Raw genomic sequence first — 14,090 nt, forward strand, 5'->3', positions numbered from 1 at the left:
ATACTGGGGAGGGATTTTGTCAAGGATGAAGCATCAAGCACAGTTGGTCCGTAGGACGTGAGCAATGTGCCAGGGTAGTGCAGGGCCCCCTCCACGTAGCAGGGACAGCCAGAATGGCTAAGTTAAAGCCATAGATCACATTCTACCACCTTGCCGCACATCTAGGGAAAGTCTTTGTTGATGGCATGGCAACAACCTTTCTCTGCTGTTTGTGGTGTGCTTGTGGGTATCTGACCAGCTCTGGAGACACCCCCCACTTGGCTCAGAGGCAAAAAGCATGAAGAGAAATTAATCACAGCTATGAGTTTATTGAAACCAGTCCAGTGATTGCCACCTTACAGCTGGAAACTGACTTACACTGTTGTCCCAAAGCAACTTGGGTTCAAAGAATTTACATTAGTCTGGTGCTGAACAGCACACCTGACCTGTGGATGTGTCTCTGGCTGTGGTGGGAGGCAGGCCACTTATCCTACTGGCCACACAACAGCCTTCACTTCTCTACTACTGTATTTGAAGGCATCAGTTCAGGGCCCAGCCTGCCTGTGGTGCATGGGGAAATGGTTGCCAAAGGCATCAGGAGCTGAGCACCTGGATGGAGAGCTGCATAGGGCACTAAGAATCCCATTTCAACTAAAGAAAGCTTTGAGATGATGTGACCATCTCTCACCAGTAAGGTACAGAATACCCACATCACTGGATAGTGGTGATTTCTCAGGGAATGGAGGGAGGCACCGTCAGGACAGGTCTAGAGGTCTCTTCAGAGAAGAAGGATGGGAAGGTTCCCATGATGCAAGAGCTGGGAAAGGGTTTATTTAAACAGGAAGGTCCCTTTTAGTTAAGGAAGAGCTGCCACAAGAAGCCAGCTTTTCAAAGGTTCAGAGCTCCTGCTGACTTTGGGTGGAGTTGTGAAGGATACTAAAAAAGATCAGGTCCCGGGTGTTTTAAATAAGGCACCCAAACCACAGACCCATGTCTGCATGGCAAAAGGAGCCCTTATCATAGAAGGGCCAACATGAGATGTACCCAGCCCAACCCCTGACTTTTTACTGAGGCCCACATGTGTTGTGTAGACCTTATGGGAACAGAGAAAGTTGAGATGCTGACTGTGCCCAGAATGAAGCAATTAATAATACTGAAAATTTTGACAGTGTGTGGAACCAGCGTCATGGTGGGAAAGGTTAACATGCACCACTCAGAGGCTTCCAGTCATGTCTCCACTGCTCCTTCTGCCCCAGGCTTCCTTTTTGCCTATGGTGAATCAATTACTTGGGGACAAGAATTATCTGCTAAAGTTCTCTATAAGGGCCAGGGATACATATTATGCTGTATAAATAATTCACTGTTCCAGGATGTGGAGAGAGGGGCTGAATCCCAACAAAACACTTTAACAACAGCCCATTAAATCCAAGTAGATCTGCTGGCTGCAGGGGGCTCTGTCACTCCTTGAATTTCCACTCTTGCCGGCACATAGGACAGTGCTGCTGGACTTGCTGTGAATTCAGCCACTTGAGAATGCAGTGCATGTGGAAGCAGTGGGAGCACTGGCCCCACACCAGGGGGCAGTCATCTCCAGGCACCTTACCTACAAAGGGACAAAACTTATGAGGAGAAAAGGGAGCACCTGGGCTGAAATACTGCAGGGGCCAAGGGGCCTGGGTTACTCACAGTCTGGGCAGCAGCCATTAAAGGCCATCCGGCAGATGCCACAGTTCTCATCATTGGCCACCCAGAGCCAGGAGGCTACACCATTCCAGCTCTTTATCTTCACCTTCATCCTAGCCAGGCTGTGTGCATCAGAGTCAAGTCAGCACCTGGCAGGAGAACCAGTTGCTCAGATTGAGTTTCATTTCTAACCCTTTGGTTTCCCAGCTGAAACAGCTCATCTCCCCAGGGGCCATGCAGCTTACCAGCATTGCTTTCTCCCCTAGGGCAGTTCAAAGTAGGATGTGGATGGGCTGTTCCCTCCCCCATAGCTCAGTGGCTACTAGTTAACCTCTGTCCTCAGGAGATTCTCACTCCAGATTTTAAACCCTGGCTCACCAACACCCATTTAGTGACCTTGCCCCATCATTGGGCATATCAGGATAAACACCCCCCACTTTACAGATGAGGAAACTGAGTAACAGTGAGAGGAACAGGTTTCAGAGTAACAGCCGTGTTAGTCTGTATTTGCAAAAAGAAAAGGAGTACTTGTGGCACCTTAGAGACTAACCAATTTGAGCATGAGCTTTCGTGAGCTACAGCTCACTTCATCGGATGCATACCGTGGAACCTGCAGAAGACATTATATACACAGAGACCATGAAACAATAAAAGCTATTACCAGCAGGAGAGTGGGGTGGGAGGAGGTATTGTTTCATGGTCTCTGTGTATATAATGTCTTCTGCAGTTTCCACAGTATGCATCCGATGAAGTGAGCTGTAGCTCACGAAAGCTCATGCTCAAATAAATTGGTTAGTCTCTAAGGTGCCACAAGTCCTCCTTTTCTTTTAGTGAGAGGAACGGATTTGGTCAAGGTCAGGCAACTGGTCTGACTCCGTGGTAGGAGTAGCAGGAGCCTAAGAGGCCTGAGCCCCCTGCCCTTACGCTCCAGGCTTCCTTGCTGCACTGCTGAGAGGATGTAGGCACCTTTGTGTTTCCATGGGCCAGAATGAAAATGGATCTCAGCAGCCCCTATTAGCATGTCCCTTGATCGCTTCCCGCCATGACCAGGGCTGAGAAGGAAAGGCTTCCCCGCACCCCAAGGGAAAGGTGCTGACATGCGAAACAGGGGATCTGCAGCCCCCCAGAGCTCAGCATGACCCGGAATGCACCACTGCAAGCCGAGGCTCAAAGGAGTCTGACCCCCCCCCCCAGATCTCTCCCGCCCCCGGGGAGCCCCCCCATAGGATCTGTCCGGCTCTGCCCCCGGGGAGCCCCCCCCATAGGATCTCTCCAGCTCCGCCCCCGGGGAGCCCCCCTCCATCTCTCCCGCTCCCGGGGAACCTCCTCCCCCCCGGATCTCTCCCGCTCCCGGGGAGCCCCCACATAGGATCTGTCCGGCTCTGCCCCCGGGGAGCCCCCCCCATAGGATCTCTCCAGCTCCGCCCCCGGGGAGCCCCCCCGGATCTCTCCCGCTCCCGGGGAGCCCCCCCACAGGATCTCTCCGGCTCCGCCCCCGGGAAGCCCCCCACCCCCCCCGGGGAACCCCCCCTCGCGGATCTCTCCAGCCCCCGGGGCGTCCCCTCCCCCCGGATCTCTCCCGCCCCCGGCGCGCCCCCCGATAGGATCTGTCCGGCTCCGCCCCCGGGGAACCCCCCCCGCAGATCTCTCCCGCCCCGCCCGCGGGGAGGCCCCCCCGGATCCCGGCTCGCATCCCAGCAGCCCCACCCGAGACGACACAACCGACTCCAGCTCACAGGCTCGGGCCGGCGGGAATCTCAATGGCCGCGTGCCGGAAGTCCCGCCCCCCGCCAGACGCGCCCCGCCCCCGCCCCTGCCTCGGCCCTATAGAGCCGGGCGTCCAGCCGCTGCGCCCTCGTTTGGAGCCATTGGCCCGCCCCTTCCGGTTCCGGCGCCGGCGCAGCGCGGCCGGAAGTGCAGGCCCCGGAGCGGAGCCGCCATCATGGCCGACAAGATGGACATGTCCCTGGACGATATCATCAAGCTGAACCGCAGCCAGCGGGGGGCCGGTCGCGCCGGCGGCGGCCGCGGAGGCCGGGGCCGCGGAGGCGCCGCCCGCGGAGGGGGGCCCGGCCGGGGCAGCGTCGGAGCGGGGCGAGCGGGAGGCGGCGGCCCCCTGCGGAACAGGCCGGTCATGGCCCGAGGCGGCGGCAGGAACCGGCCCGCGCCCTACAGCCGGGTACGGAGCGAAGCGGGGGCGGGCGCCGGCCGAGGCCCCGTAGCCGGGGGCGGGGCGCCGCGCGTGGACCCAGGGGCCGGGCCCCCGGAGCCGCAGACTGGCTTGTGGGAGCAGCAGGCGCGAGGGGCTGGGGCTCGGTCCTGGGGGCAGGCGGGCCCGGCGGGAGGCGCTTTGTTCTCTCCCAGCAGCCGGCAGTCGTCTCGCGGCCGAGCCGGGGCGAGCGGGCTCAGGGGCTCGGGAAGAACGAGTCCTCCCCGCAGCGGATCTAGATGGGAGCGAGGAGGAAGGAGAGCCGAGGCCCTGGGGGGTGGCGGGATCCCAGGCGCGGGGCTTGGTCCGGGATCGTCAGTGAGAATATTTGTTCTGTTTCAGCCAAAGCAACTCCCGGAAAAGTGGCAGCATGACCTGTTCGACAGCGGCTTTGGGGCTGGGGCTGGCGTGGAAACCGGGGGGAAGCTATTGGTTTCTAATCTGGACTTTGGTGTGTCGGATGCAGATATCCAGGTAAGAAAGCCCTCCCCACCCCCTTACAAGTGTTGGAAAAACCACAAGGGAGACACTTTAGGGTGGTTGGCTTGGGCATTTTGGGGTAATGTTGCATTTTCTGAGGTCTGTGGACCCTTCCTCATGGAATGATATAGTGATCTCTACGGCAGTTATCTTTGGACTCTTTATTGTTGATTGACTGCTTTAGTACTGTCTGATGTGACTGGAGTGCAAAAAAAATGGTATTTTGTTCCTCTCTAGTTCATTTAATGTTTAATAAATGACTGAGCAAAGGTGCCTGTGTGGGAAGGCTATGATGTTTGATCTGAAAATTTAATGTAACTTGCCCAAAACCTGAGACCTGCAAATCCCAGTAAATGCATTTCTTCCAGTTCTGAACTCATATGCTGCTCGACAAAACATGTACTGACTTGTGGGGGGTCTCTAATCAACTGAGGTGGGAACATGCTTTTGCAGAGAAGGGATATAACAAAAAGCATATGAATTATGTACTGTTGCTCTATAGCATCTGTAACTCTCATGATACTGTAAAGGAGCCAAGATCTCACAGCTGAAATGTGGCAGCCCTAGTGTTTGTCATTTGCTGTACCCATCTTCATCGAGGCATATGGAAAGACTCTAACGGCTAGTCTTCACTGACAATTGAAAAATACATCCTAAGTATTTTGAGTTAGCCTAATACAACTAAAATGCAGGCTCACAGGTTTGAAGGCTAGCTTCCCCCTAGTTACCTAGGCCCAGATTCTTGAACATAGTTAGGCCACTAAATTTCATTGACTTCAGTTGCAATTAGGAGCAGAAATACTTTTGAGGATCTGGGCCCTAGTGGTTAATTAAAGTGACCTCAGATATGCTAACCCACATCTTAGGAGCATTAAGAGGTTTTTTCAAACATGATAAACAAGTTAGATGCCTTCAGGTTGGCAGGCCGTGATGAAATATATCCTTGAATACTTGAGAAACTGGCTGAAGAGATCTCTGAGCCATTAGCAATTATCTTTGAGAACTCAGGGAGGATGGGAGACATCCCTAAAGACTGGAAAAAGGCAAATATAGTACTTTGTTATAAAAAGGGGCATAAGGATAATCCAGGGAATTATAGACCAGTTAGCTTAATTTGGGAACCTGGAAAGATAATGGAGTAACAGGCAACATGGGTTTGTCGTCAAATCATGTCAAAGGAAATTAAGTTGGTTTGACAGAGTAACAAGCCTTGTGGATAGGGCTGAAGCAGTAGCTGTGATATATCTCAATTTTAGTAAGACTTTTGATATTGTCTCACTTGACCTTGTCGTAAGCAAACTAGGGAAATCTAGCCTAGATGACTCTACTCTATGGTGGGTGCACAACTGGTTGGAAAAGCATACTCAGAGAGGCGTTAGCAATGGTTCACAGTCAAGCTGGAAGAGCACTGAGTGGAGTCCTGCAGGGATCTGTCCTGGGTCTGGTTCTATACAATATCTTCATAAATGAATTGGATAATGGCATAGAGAGTACTCTTACAAAGTTTGCGGATGATACCAGGCTGGGAGGGGTTGCAAGTGCTTTGGAGGACAGGATTAGAAAACAAATGATCTTGACAAACTGGGGAAATGCTCTGAAATAAATAGGATGAAATTCAACAAGGACAAATGCAAAGTAGTACACTTAAGAATGACTAATCAGTTGCACACATACAAAATGGGAAATGACTGCCTAGGAAGGAGTACTGCAGAAAAAGATCTGGAGGTTATAATGGATCACAAACGAAATGAGTCAACAGTGTAATACAGCAAAAAAGCAAACATCATTTGAGGATGTAGTAGGAGTGCTGTAAGCAAGACATGAGCCAGTTCTTCCACTCAGCACTGATAAGGCCTCAGCTGGAGTACTGTGTCCACTTCTGGGCACCACACTTTGGGAAAGATGTGAACAGATTGGAGAAAGTCCAGAGAAGAGCAACAAAAATGATTAAAGGTCTAGAAAACATGACCTAGGAGGAAAGATTGAAAAAACTGTATTTATTTAATTTGGATAAGAGAAGACACGGTGGTAGGGCATGATAACAGTGTTCAAGTATGTAAAAAGGTTGTTATAAAGAGGAGGGTGATGAATTGTTCTGCTTGTCCTCAGAGGACAGGACAACAAGTAATGGGCTTAAATTGCAGCAAAGGAGATTTAGGTTAGACATTGGGGAAAAATTTCATAACTGTAAGGGAAGTTAAGCACTGCAACAGGCAACTTTCAAGTGATCCAACCCTTGTCATTTGCTCCCAGCTTCTGGCAGTCAGAGGCTAGGGACACCCAGAGTATGGGTTTGCATCCCTGAGCATCTTGGCTAATAGCCATTGATGGACCTCTGCTCCATGAACTTACCAGTTCTTTTTTTGAAGCCTGTTATAGTTTTGGCCTTCACAGCATCCCCAACAATGAGTTCCACAGGTTGACTGCGCTTTGCGTGAATACAAACTTTTTTGTTTGTTTGTTTTTAAACCTGTTGTCAATTTCAGTGAGTGACCTCTGGTTCTTATGTGAAGGAGTAAATAACACTTCCTTATTTACTTTTTCCAAACCAGTCATGATTTTATAGACCTCAATCGTATCCCTCCTCAGTCTTCTCTTTTCCAAGCTGAAAAGTCCCAGTCTTTTTAATCTCTCCTCATATGGAAGCTGTTCCACACCCCTGATCGTTTTTGTTGCCCTTTTCTATACATTTTCAAATTCCAATGTATCTATTTTGAGATGGGGTGACCAGATCTGCTTGCAGTATTCAAGGAGTGGATGTACCATGCATTTATACAGAGCAATATATTTTCTGTCTTATTATCTATCCCTTTCCTAAAGGTTCCTAACATTCTCTTAGCTTTTTTGACTGCCACTGCATACTGAGTGGGTGTTTTCAGAGAATTATCCACAGTGACTCCAAGATCTTTCTTGAGTGGTAACAGCTAATTTAGACCCCATCCTTTTGTATGTATAGTGGGGATTATGTTTTGCAATGTGCATTACTTTGCATTTATCAACATTGAATTTCATCTGCCATTTTGTTGCCCAGTCACCCCGTTTTGTGAGATTCCTTGGTAACTCTTCGCAGTCAGCTTTGGACTTAACTATCTTGAGTAATTTTGTATTGTCTTCAAATTTTGCCAACTCACTGTTTACCCCTTTCTCCAGATAATTTCTGAATATGTTGAACAGCACTAGTCCCAGTAGAGACCCCTGGGTGATGCTGCTATTTCTCTCTCTCTCCATTCTGAAAATCGACAATTTATTTCTACGCTTTGTTTCCTGTCTTTTAACCAGTTACTGATCCATGGGAGGACTTTCCCTCTTATCCCATGACAGCTTACTTTGCTTAAGAGCCTTTGCTGAAGGACCTTGTCAAAGACTTTCTGAAAGTCTAAGTACACTGGATCACCCGTGTCCACATGTATGTTGACCCCCTTAAAGAATTTACCTTTATCCAGGGCCATTAAGTTTTCTTCTAGAGCAACTTCTTGTGTGACTTTGAGTTCCCTCCTTTCATAGATGATTTTTCCTGGGCTGCCAATGTTTACAGTTTTGACAGCTGTAAACCTCTGAGAGATGGTACTTGTATTAGAGAAGCTACCAACGCTTGTCCTTTCCTGTCTGGTGCTGGTGTAAGATAAATGTTCTAGCGGCAGTTCGGTTAGCGATAACAGCTCCCCTGTCTCTGTTGCACAGGAGCTCTTTGCAGAGTTTGGGACCTTGAAGAAAGCAGCGGTGCATTATGATCGGTCTGGACGCAGTTTAGGGACAGCAGATGTGCATTTTGAAAGAAAGGCAGATGCTCTGAAAGCTATGAAGCAGTACAATGGAGTCCCCCTGGATGGTGAGTCTGTTTGGCTGTTTTCACAGGACAATTCACTTGCTGGGTGGAGGACTCTAGATGCCAGTGGCATGTGTATAAAGATTAATTACTGCTTTCTCTCTTTTAGGGCGCCCTATGAACATTCAGCTGGTTACATCACAGATAGACACACAGCGGAGACCAGCACAGAGGTGAGAAGCTTTTGTTTGATATGGGCCTGTGCAATTGGCCTGTTGCACCTCATTAGCATGGGCACTAAATTTGCATTTCTTTGTGGCTGTTGGGGTTGACTAGACTGTACTGTGCCTGTAATACAGCTCTTTCTCTGCTTCACAGTGTAAACAGAGGAGGCATGACCAGAAGCCGTGGTGGTTCAGGAGGATTTGGTGGTGGAGGTGGCAACAGGCGAGGTAACCGTGGTGGGAACAGAGGGAGAGGCAGAGGGGCTGGAAGAAGTTCCAAACAGCAGCTCTCTGCAGAAGAACTAGATGCACAGTTGGATGCTTATAATGCCAGGGTAAGTGTGGATGCTCAGTCAGTCCTTATCTGGAAATGGAAGGGTTTAGCTCTCAATGGCTGCACAGAAAAGGGTGGAGTATTTATCATAACATGGAACCAAAAAAGCCTCCTTGGGGCTAAGCAGTACCTGGTTCCTGTAGTTAATTTCATTCCCACAAATGCTCCAACTGCTCTTACTCATGATTGAGAAACAGCCATCTCTGGGGTGGGGACATTCTGCAACATCCAGGACCAGTTTTTCAAACAGGCTGGGTGTTCACTTGGGCCAAACTCTCACATGTAATTGCACACTGCATGTTGCACATCCTGGGAACACATGAATGAACACAAAACTGCACATTGAACTTATTTGAAAATATGTATTCAACATCTTACGGGTAAATGAAGGGCTGGGGAAACTAACAAGCCTGAGCTGGTGTTACTCTTGTGATGGGGAGTGGTTGTATTTATAGGCCTATTGCTCTGTACACCAGTAATAAAGAATCAGTAATAGAAACAGAGGCAAACCAGAGTAGTCTGAGGCTGCTAGGGAAAGTTGGAGCAGGATGGGGCTGTTATCAAGGGAGGAAGCAGGTCCCATGTATAAACCAGATGATGTAATTAATAAATCCAAAGGCTGCATAGCTTAAATTTGCTAAAGAGTAGGTGATGAAGTGTGTTGGGGGGAGAAAAATACCCGCTGGCTGAACCATATGAAATACCTCCTGGCCTAAGGCAGTTGGGTGACAAACTTACTGTACCATTGACCGTTTAAAAATCCAGTCATAGATAACTGGGGTGTGTGTGTGCCTGAAGATTGAAGTGAGTAGATTTGGCAGTTTAGCAGAATCAGAAAGTGTTCCTGTCAGCTACTGTCCAGTAAGACTCACTCACCACTGGTAAAATAATGGAAGAAATGTGATTAGAAAATCACTCAATATCTAGAAGATGAAGCAGCAATAAGCAGTATTGTGGGCTTATAAAGGGCAAATCTTGACAGGCAAACCTGATTGCTTTCTCTCATAGAACTACAAAAATAGCATTGGGGGAAATGCAGTAGGCGTGGTCTCATGGGATTTTAATAAAGAATTGAAAAGCCTCATAAATCTCAGTTGGAAAACTGGGCTTGGAAACTGGCTAAAACTATAAACAAGATCACAAACAACAGAGTAGGTAGTTATGAGAGGGCATTTCTGGTGATTGATCCAGGTTGGGACCAGTGTTGCTGAAACTCTCCCAGTGATACTGAAATAAGACAACAATGAGGGAAAATGATACAAAGGGACCTAGTGACTAGAACCATGGCTGCAAGAGATTGAAGGATGGATGGGCAGAAATCTACAACATGACCAATACCATTTTGGGCTTGCCTATGCAAAACTGTCAGGTTAAAGGCCAGGTTTATGCTCCAAAATAGTAGTTCTCAACCTATATACCATTGTGGGCCACATATGCATCTCTGTGTTATGTAGGCCACATCCACACAATATATATACTACCGGTATGGCCCTGAGGATGTCACATGGGCCACAACTATGTACTGATTGGGCCACAAGCAGCCCACATGTTGAGAACCACTGTTCCAAAGTTGTCAGTAAGGTGTGATGTGTGATCCCTGATAGTTATACCAGCAGCACTTTTGCCAACATAGCTTATTTTGCTCAGGGGGCAGGAATCAGCTAAATTGTCAAAAGTGCCATTTTGCCAACATAAGCTGCAACCCAGTAGTAGCGTTTTGCCAGAACTGACCTGCCAAAGTGGGGAGGTGATAGGTGGGATCCAGTGTGTCCCATAGAATATCCTGAATGGAATGAATTTGTTTCAGCATTGTGCTTTAGAATCTGAGTTATTTTACAGAAAAAAATATTTCTTGTCTTGGTTGCAAAGAAAATACTAAATTGTGAACTGAATGCTCATTGATGCAGTGATGTCTGCTTGAGTCTGCAGGTGGGCTGAAGAAATAACATTGAGAGGCATGAGCTGTCCTAGTCATCTCATCAAACTATCAATGAGTCCTAACCGCTGTTTAAATGTCAACTTTGTGCTGTTGATCACTGCAGCAAAAACATGTACCTATCATATGCTGATCTCGCAGTTCCTCCCAGACATCCTTGGGGTGCTGACTTCCACCTGCACCTTACCCAGCTGCCAAAACAAGAGTCTCCTTGGCAATTTCTGTAGCTTTTTATGTGAGATCACTACAAAAATCTGCAGCACATTGAAAACTGGTAACATTAACATGAATTTAATATCAACATACAGCACAGGACCTACCGTATTGACTATTCATTTTTCATAATTTAGGAAGATCCTACGTTTGAGAGTATACCCCACAGCTCACCAATTAAACTAGAAGGAATAGGATGAAATTAGAGGTGATTGGGGAGAAAGGAGAGCCTTAGACAGAATAACAGAAAAAAACATTGACAGCGAGACGTATTAAGCTGTAGAATCCACTCCCTGGGTGAAGTGGTGGCATTTAAATGGGGTCTTTTAGAATTAGACTGGACACAGCACTAGAAAATATACAGTAGAGAGCAACTATGCATGTGCAGGGAAACAAAGGTCTTGTCTAAAGAAAAGGAGGACTTGTGGCACCTTAGAGCCTAACAAATTTTATTTGAGCATAAGCTTTCGTGAGCTACAGCTCACTTCATCGGATGCATTCAGTGGAAAAACTGAAGAAGCAGCTGACCAAGAACTAGCCAAAGCCTTAAATTTGTGCAAACACTGTTGCTATGATGTAACTGCATTTGACCTAACCACTGCAAAAATTCATTCCACTGTAATGTTTCACAATATATAAAGCAGAAGCGTGTCATAGGATATTCTTCTGCATAAGGTTTTTGTAGTATGTCTTAGTCTACCATAAAATATTTTAGAGTATGATTATCTTTAATGTTTACATAACAGTGTATTAGCAGCATGCAATAATTACATCATAAGTTCTCAGGCAGAAGCAGTCTATTGCAAGGGTTTTCTTTGCTGCCAGTTATTATAGGCTGTTAAGTTAGAAAACTGACTAGCAACACTGAATACTGTAATTAGAAATGGATGCTGATTTAATAAAATTTAATTTTAAAATGTACCAAGTTAAACTGGTACAAATCTCTAAAGCATTAAACCAGTTTCACCTTTTCTTATCTAATAGCTTGCAATGTTCCACTGGCTTAACAAGAGAGTATTAAATCAATCTAGTTAAAATGGTGCACTTTTTTAGTGTAGAAAGGCTTAACTACATCTGACAGACCTGTATTTTAACAGAAGTTTCCATGAGACACATGGAAAGCTTTTTCTTCGTGTTCTATCTTGCAGCACTGTGAATAACTGAGCTTCTCTCTTCTTCTAGATGGACACCAGTTAAAGCAGTGAGCACATCCCCTGCATGGAAAGGACTCCAGACATCTCATTCCATGCTCTCCGGAGGGAGGGGTGTATGACTGTGGCCACTAATATCAAGGATGGAATTTGTTTTACTTTTATGTTTTGGAATAGGTTTTAAACTCATGTAAAGGTTTTTTTTAATTCTGAAACAGATCTGTTTTGTACTGAGTTATTTTTGGGATAAATTTTACTGGTTGCCTGTTGGGCTGAGGTGGTTTTTTCACCTTTGCCGTAATAAAATAGAAATGTGTCTAGAGCTGTAAACGTCTGCTTCGTGTTGCAGCTGGAGTCTGGGGATGGAGCCTGGCCTGGGGCTGCAGGAATATGAATATGATGGGTAGGGATCAGAGGAATTGGTATGCAGGCCCATTTCTAAATGTTGGTGTCAAGTCACTCTCCTCTGAGGAAGGGGGGTTGCTGTTCTGCCTCAGATCTTCCCTGCCCCCACAGTGTCAGTGGTGGCCTGTAAACTGCGCGCACCAATTTCCCTGTGCTGAGTAGATCCTGTGGGTAGCTGTACAATCCAATACTGCTCTATTTACACATCTGCCTGAAATGAAATGAAGACTCACTCCAGTGTAACGAGTTAATAAAGGGTGCACAAACCTCCTTGCTGGTCTCTGGGAGGAGGTGAAATTCTTGTTGAAGTTGTTTTGTATTTAACACTTGGTTCCAAAGTTCAGTGCTGATCCCACCTCTTCAGTATTTTTACTGTAAACAGTTGCTGTGCGAATTCAGTGACTCCAAAATGCCAAGTAAAGATTTAGTCTTTCAACTATCAATTCCCCATTGAATTATTTCTATAAATGGCTTTGGTGTTTGATTAAAAAGCTTATAGCAAAAAGAATCTAGAGGTCATAATCTTCAATTTGTACTCATTACTAATCTACTGGCAGTTGGGCCTGGGAAAGAGCTATCTTCCAACTCTTTGGGGAAATGCAGCAAAGGAAACCTCAGCTTGTATGGCTCTAAAAGCAAATGTGGCTAAGGTACAGGACACCTCTTCTACCTTCCCAGTAGTGTTCGCATTGGAGAAGAATGCTAAACCTAGAAATCAGGAGAAAGCAAATCATACACAGGGCCCTTGTGCCAATGCAACCACAAGTACTTCATTTGGACTTAAGTGTTCATGTGTCTAGGCCCAACATATGATCATTAAGTGACAAAATATGAGGACTTTTCTAGACTGGTGAGGCTAGAGATGAGAACTTCTGCATCATTGGTGGGGGGAGTCAGGTATGGGAAGCGGTATCACTATTGTTCATGTACTCCACAGCTAAAATAAGCAATGAGAGTTAAGTAGACAGTTTTCAGCATGGAAAAGTTGAGTGTGTGCCATAGGCATGAGATCAAGATTCCCTACCCCAAATGGTGGTCCAGGGACATCTACATCAAACACGTCACCGGCCACCGACAGTACCAGGTGAGAGCCGGTATGACATCGTGCATCAACTATGAGAAAGGGACCGAGAGACTTTTTCCATTGGACCATATGAACTGGAAACATAAATTCACTGAACATTAAATCTCACCAAATGAGGGTAAATCCATCCTCATCATTGTATCCGCTCATTATACTCCACACCTGAACATAGCCATTATATGAACAACATACCCCCATATCTCAATGTCTGTACTTTGAGCTGTTAAACTTTTACCCCCAATTGGGGAGATTGCAGATTATGTATTCCTTATGCCACCTGTTCCTAAACTGAATTTTGCACCCCTTGATAATCTGTACCTTCCCTGATAACTAGAAACTTCTATGCTTAAACTCTGTACTGTTTTCTTTTTATTTCAACATCATCTTAATAAAATTATTAAATCTGTACTCAGGCATGGGCACCCAGGTTTGCCAAGCCTGCCTCTGAGCATCCACACTGCAGAATTGCACAACTCCTACCTGTGCAGCTGCATCCATACTGGTACTTCAGTTAGCTGGATTTGGCACTAGGATTTCTGTAAGTGTATTGCAGGGTACTTAGTGTCAGTGGACCCGCTCTAGGAATTGTTTTGCAATGTATTGTGGGAGAACTTGGGCCTGTCTCT

General features: G+C 46.8%; 2 protein-coding genes across 3 annotated transcripts; one reads left to right on the forward strand and one right to left on the reverse strand.

The window, feature by feature from the left end:
- Nucleotides 1–288: 288 nt before the first annotated feature.
- ANAPC11 (anaphase promoting complex subunit 11) lies at nucleotides 289–3,454 on the reverse strand. Of its 2 annotated transcripts, none has more exons than XM_084647013.1 (3): nucleotides 3,370–3,454; nucleotides 1,666–1,811; nucleotides 289–1,582 (listed from the first exon to the last, which is right to left on the reverse strand). In XM_084647013.1, exons 2-3 carry the CDS (start codon nucleotides 1,772–1,774, stop codon nucleotides 1,437–1,439), a joined length of 255 nt encoding a protein of 84 aa, XP_084503139.1. In that variant the 5' UTR covers nucleotides 1,775–1,811; nucleotides 3,370–3,454; the 3' UTR covers nucleotides 289–1,436. The 2 variants fall into 2 exon arrangements, with proteins under 2 accessions (XP_084503139.1, XP_084503140.1); XM_084647014.1 differs by having other exon boundaries at nucleotides 3,399–3,452.
- Nucleotides 3,455–3,562: 108 nt separating this feature from the next.
- ALYREF (Aly/REF export factor) lies at nucleotides 3,563–12,823 on the forward strand. The gene is made up of 6 exons (XM_084647012.1): nucleotides 3,563–3,841; nucleotides 4,214–4,345; nucleotides 8,033–8,180; nucleotides 8,287–8,350; nucleotides 8,496–8,676; nucleotides 12,007–12,823. Exons 1-6 carry the CDS (start codon nucleotides 3,605–3,607, stop codon nucleotides 12,019–12,021), a joined length of 777 nt encoding a protein of 258 aa, XP_084503138.1. The 5' UTR covers nucleotides 3,563–3,604; the 3' UTR covers nucleotides 12,022–12,823.
- The last annotated feature ends 1,267 nt before the right edge of the window (nucleotides 12,824–14,090 follow it).

Source organism: Lepidochelys olivacea (assembly GCF_965140295.1).
Source record: "Lepidochelys olivacea isolate rLepOli2 genome assembly, chromosome: 14".
In the NCBI taxonomy this organism is placed as follows: Eukaryota; Metazoa; Chordata; order Testudines; family Cheloniidae; genus Lepidochelys; species Lepidochelys olivacea.

What these genes read in the sequence shown, in the direction of transcription:
- ALYREF (XM_084647012.1), top strand. Translation starts at nt 3,605, where the DNA reads ATGGCCGACAAGATGGACATGTCCCTGGACGATATCATCAAGCTGAAC. An exon ending in GGCCCGCGCCCTACAGCCGG is followed by an intron (nt 3,842 to 4,213) that starts GTACGGAGCGAA and finishes GTTCTGTTTCAG; the next exon opens with CCAAAGCAACTCCCGGAAAA. An exon ending in CAATGGAGTCCCCCTGGATG is followed by an intron (nt 8,181 to 8,286) that starts GTGAGTCTGTTT and finishes TCTCTCTTTTAG; the next exon opens with GGCGCCCTATGAACATTCAG.
- ANAPC11 (XM_084647013.1), bottom strand. Translation starts at nt 1,774, where the DNA reads ATGAAGGTGAAGATAAAGAGCTGGAATGGTGTAGCCTCCTGGCTCTGG. An exon ending in TAATGGCTGCTGCCCAGACT is followed by an intron (nt 1,583 to 1,665) that starts GTGAGTAACCCA and finishes GTCCCTTTGTAG; the next exon opens with GTAAGGTGCCTGGAGATGAC.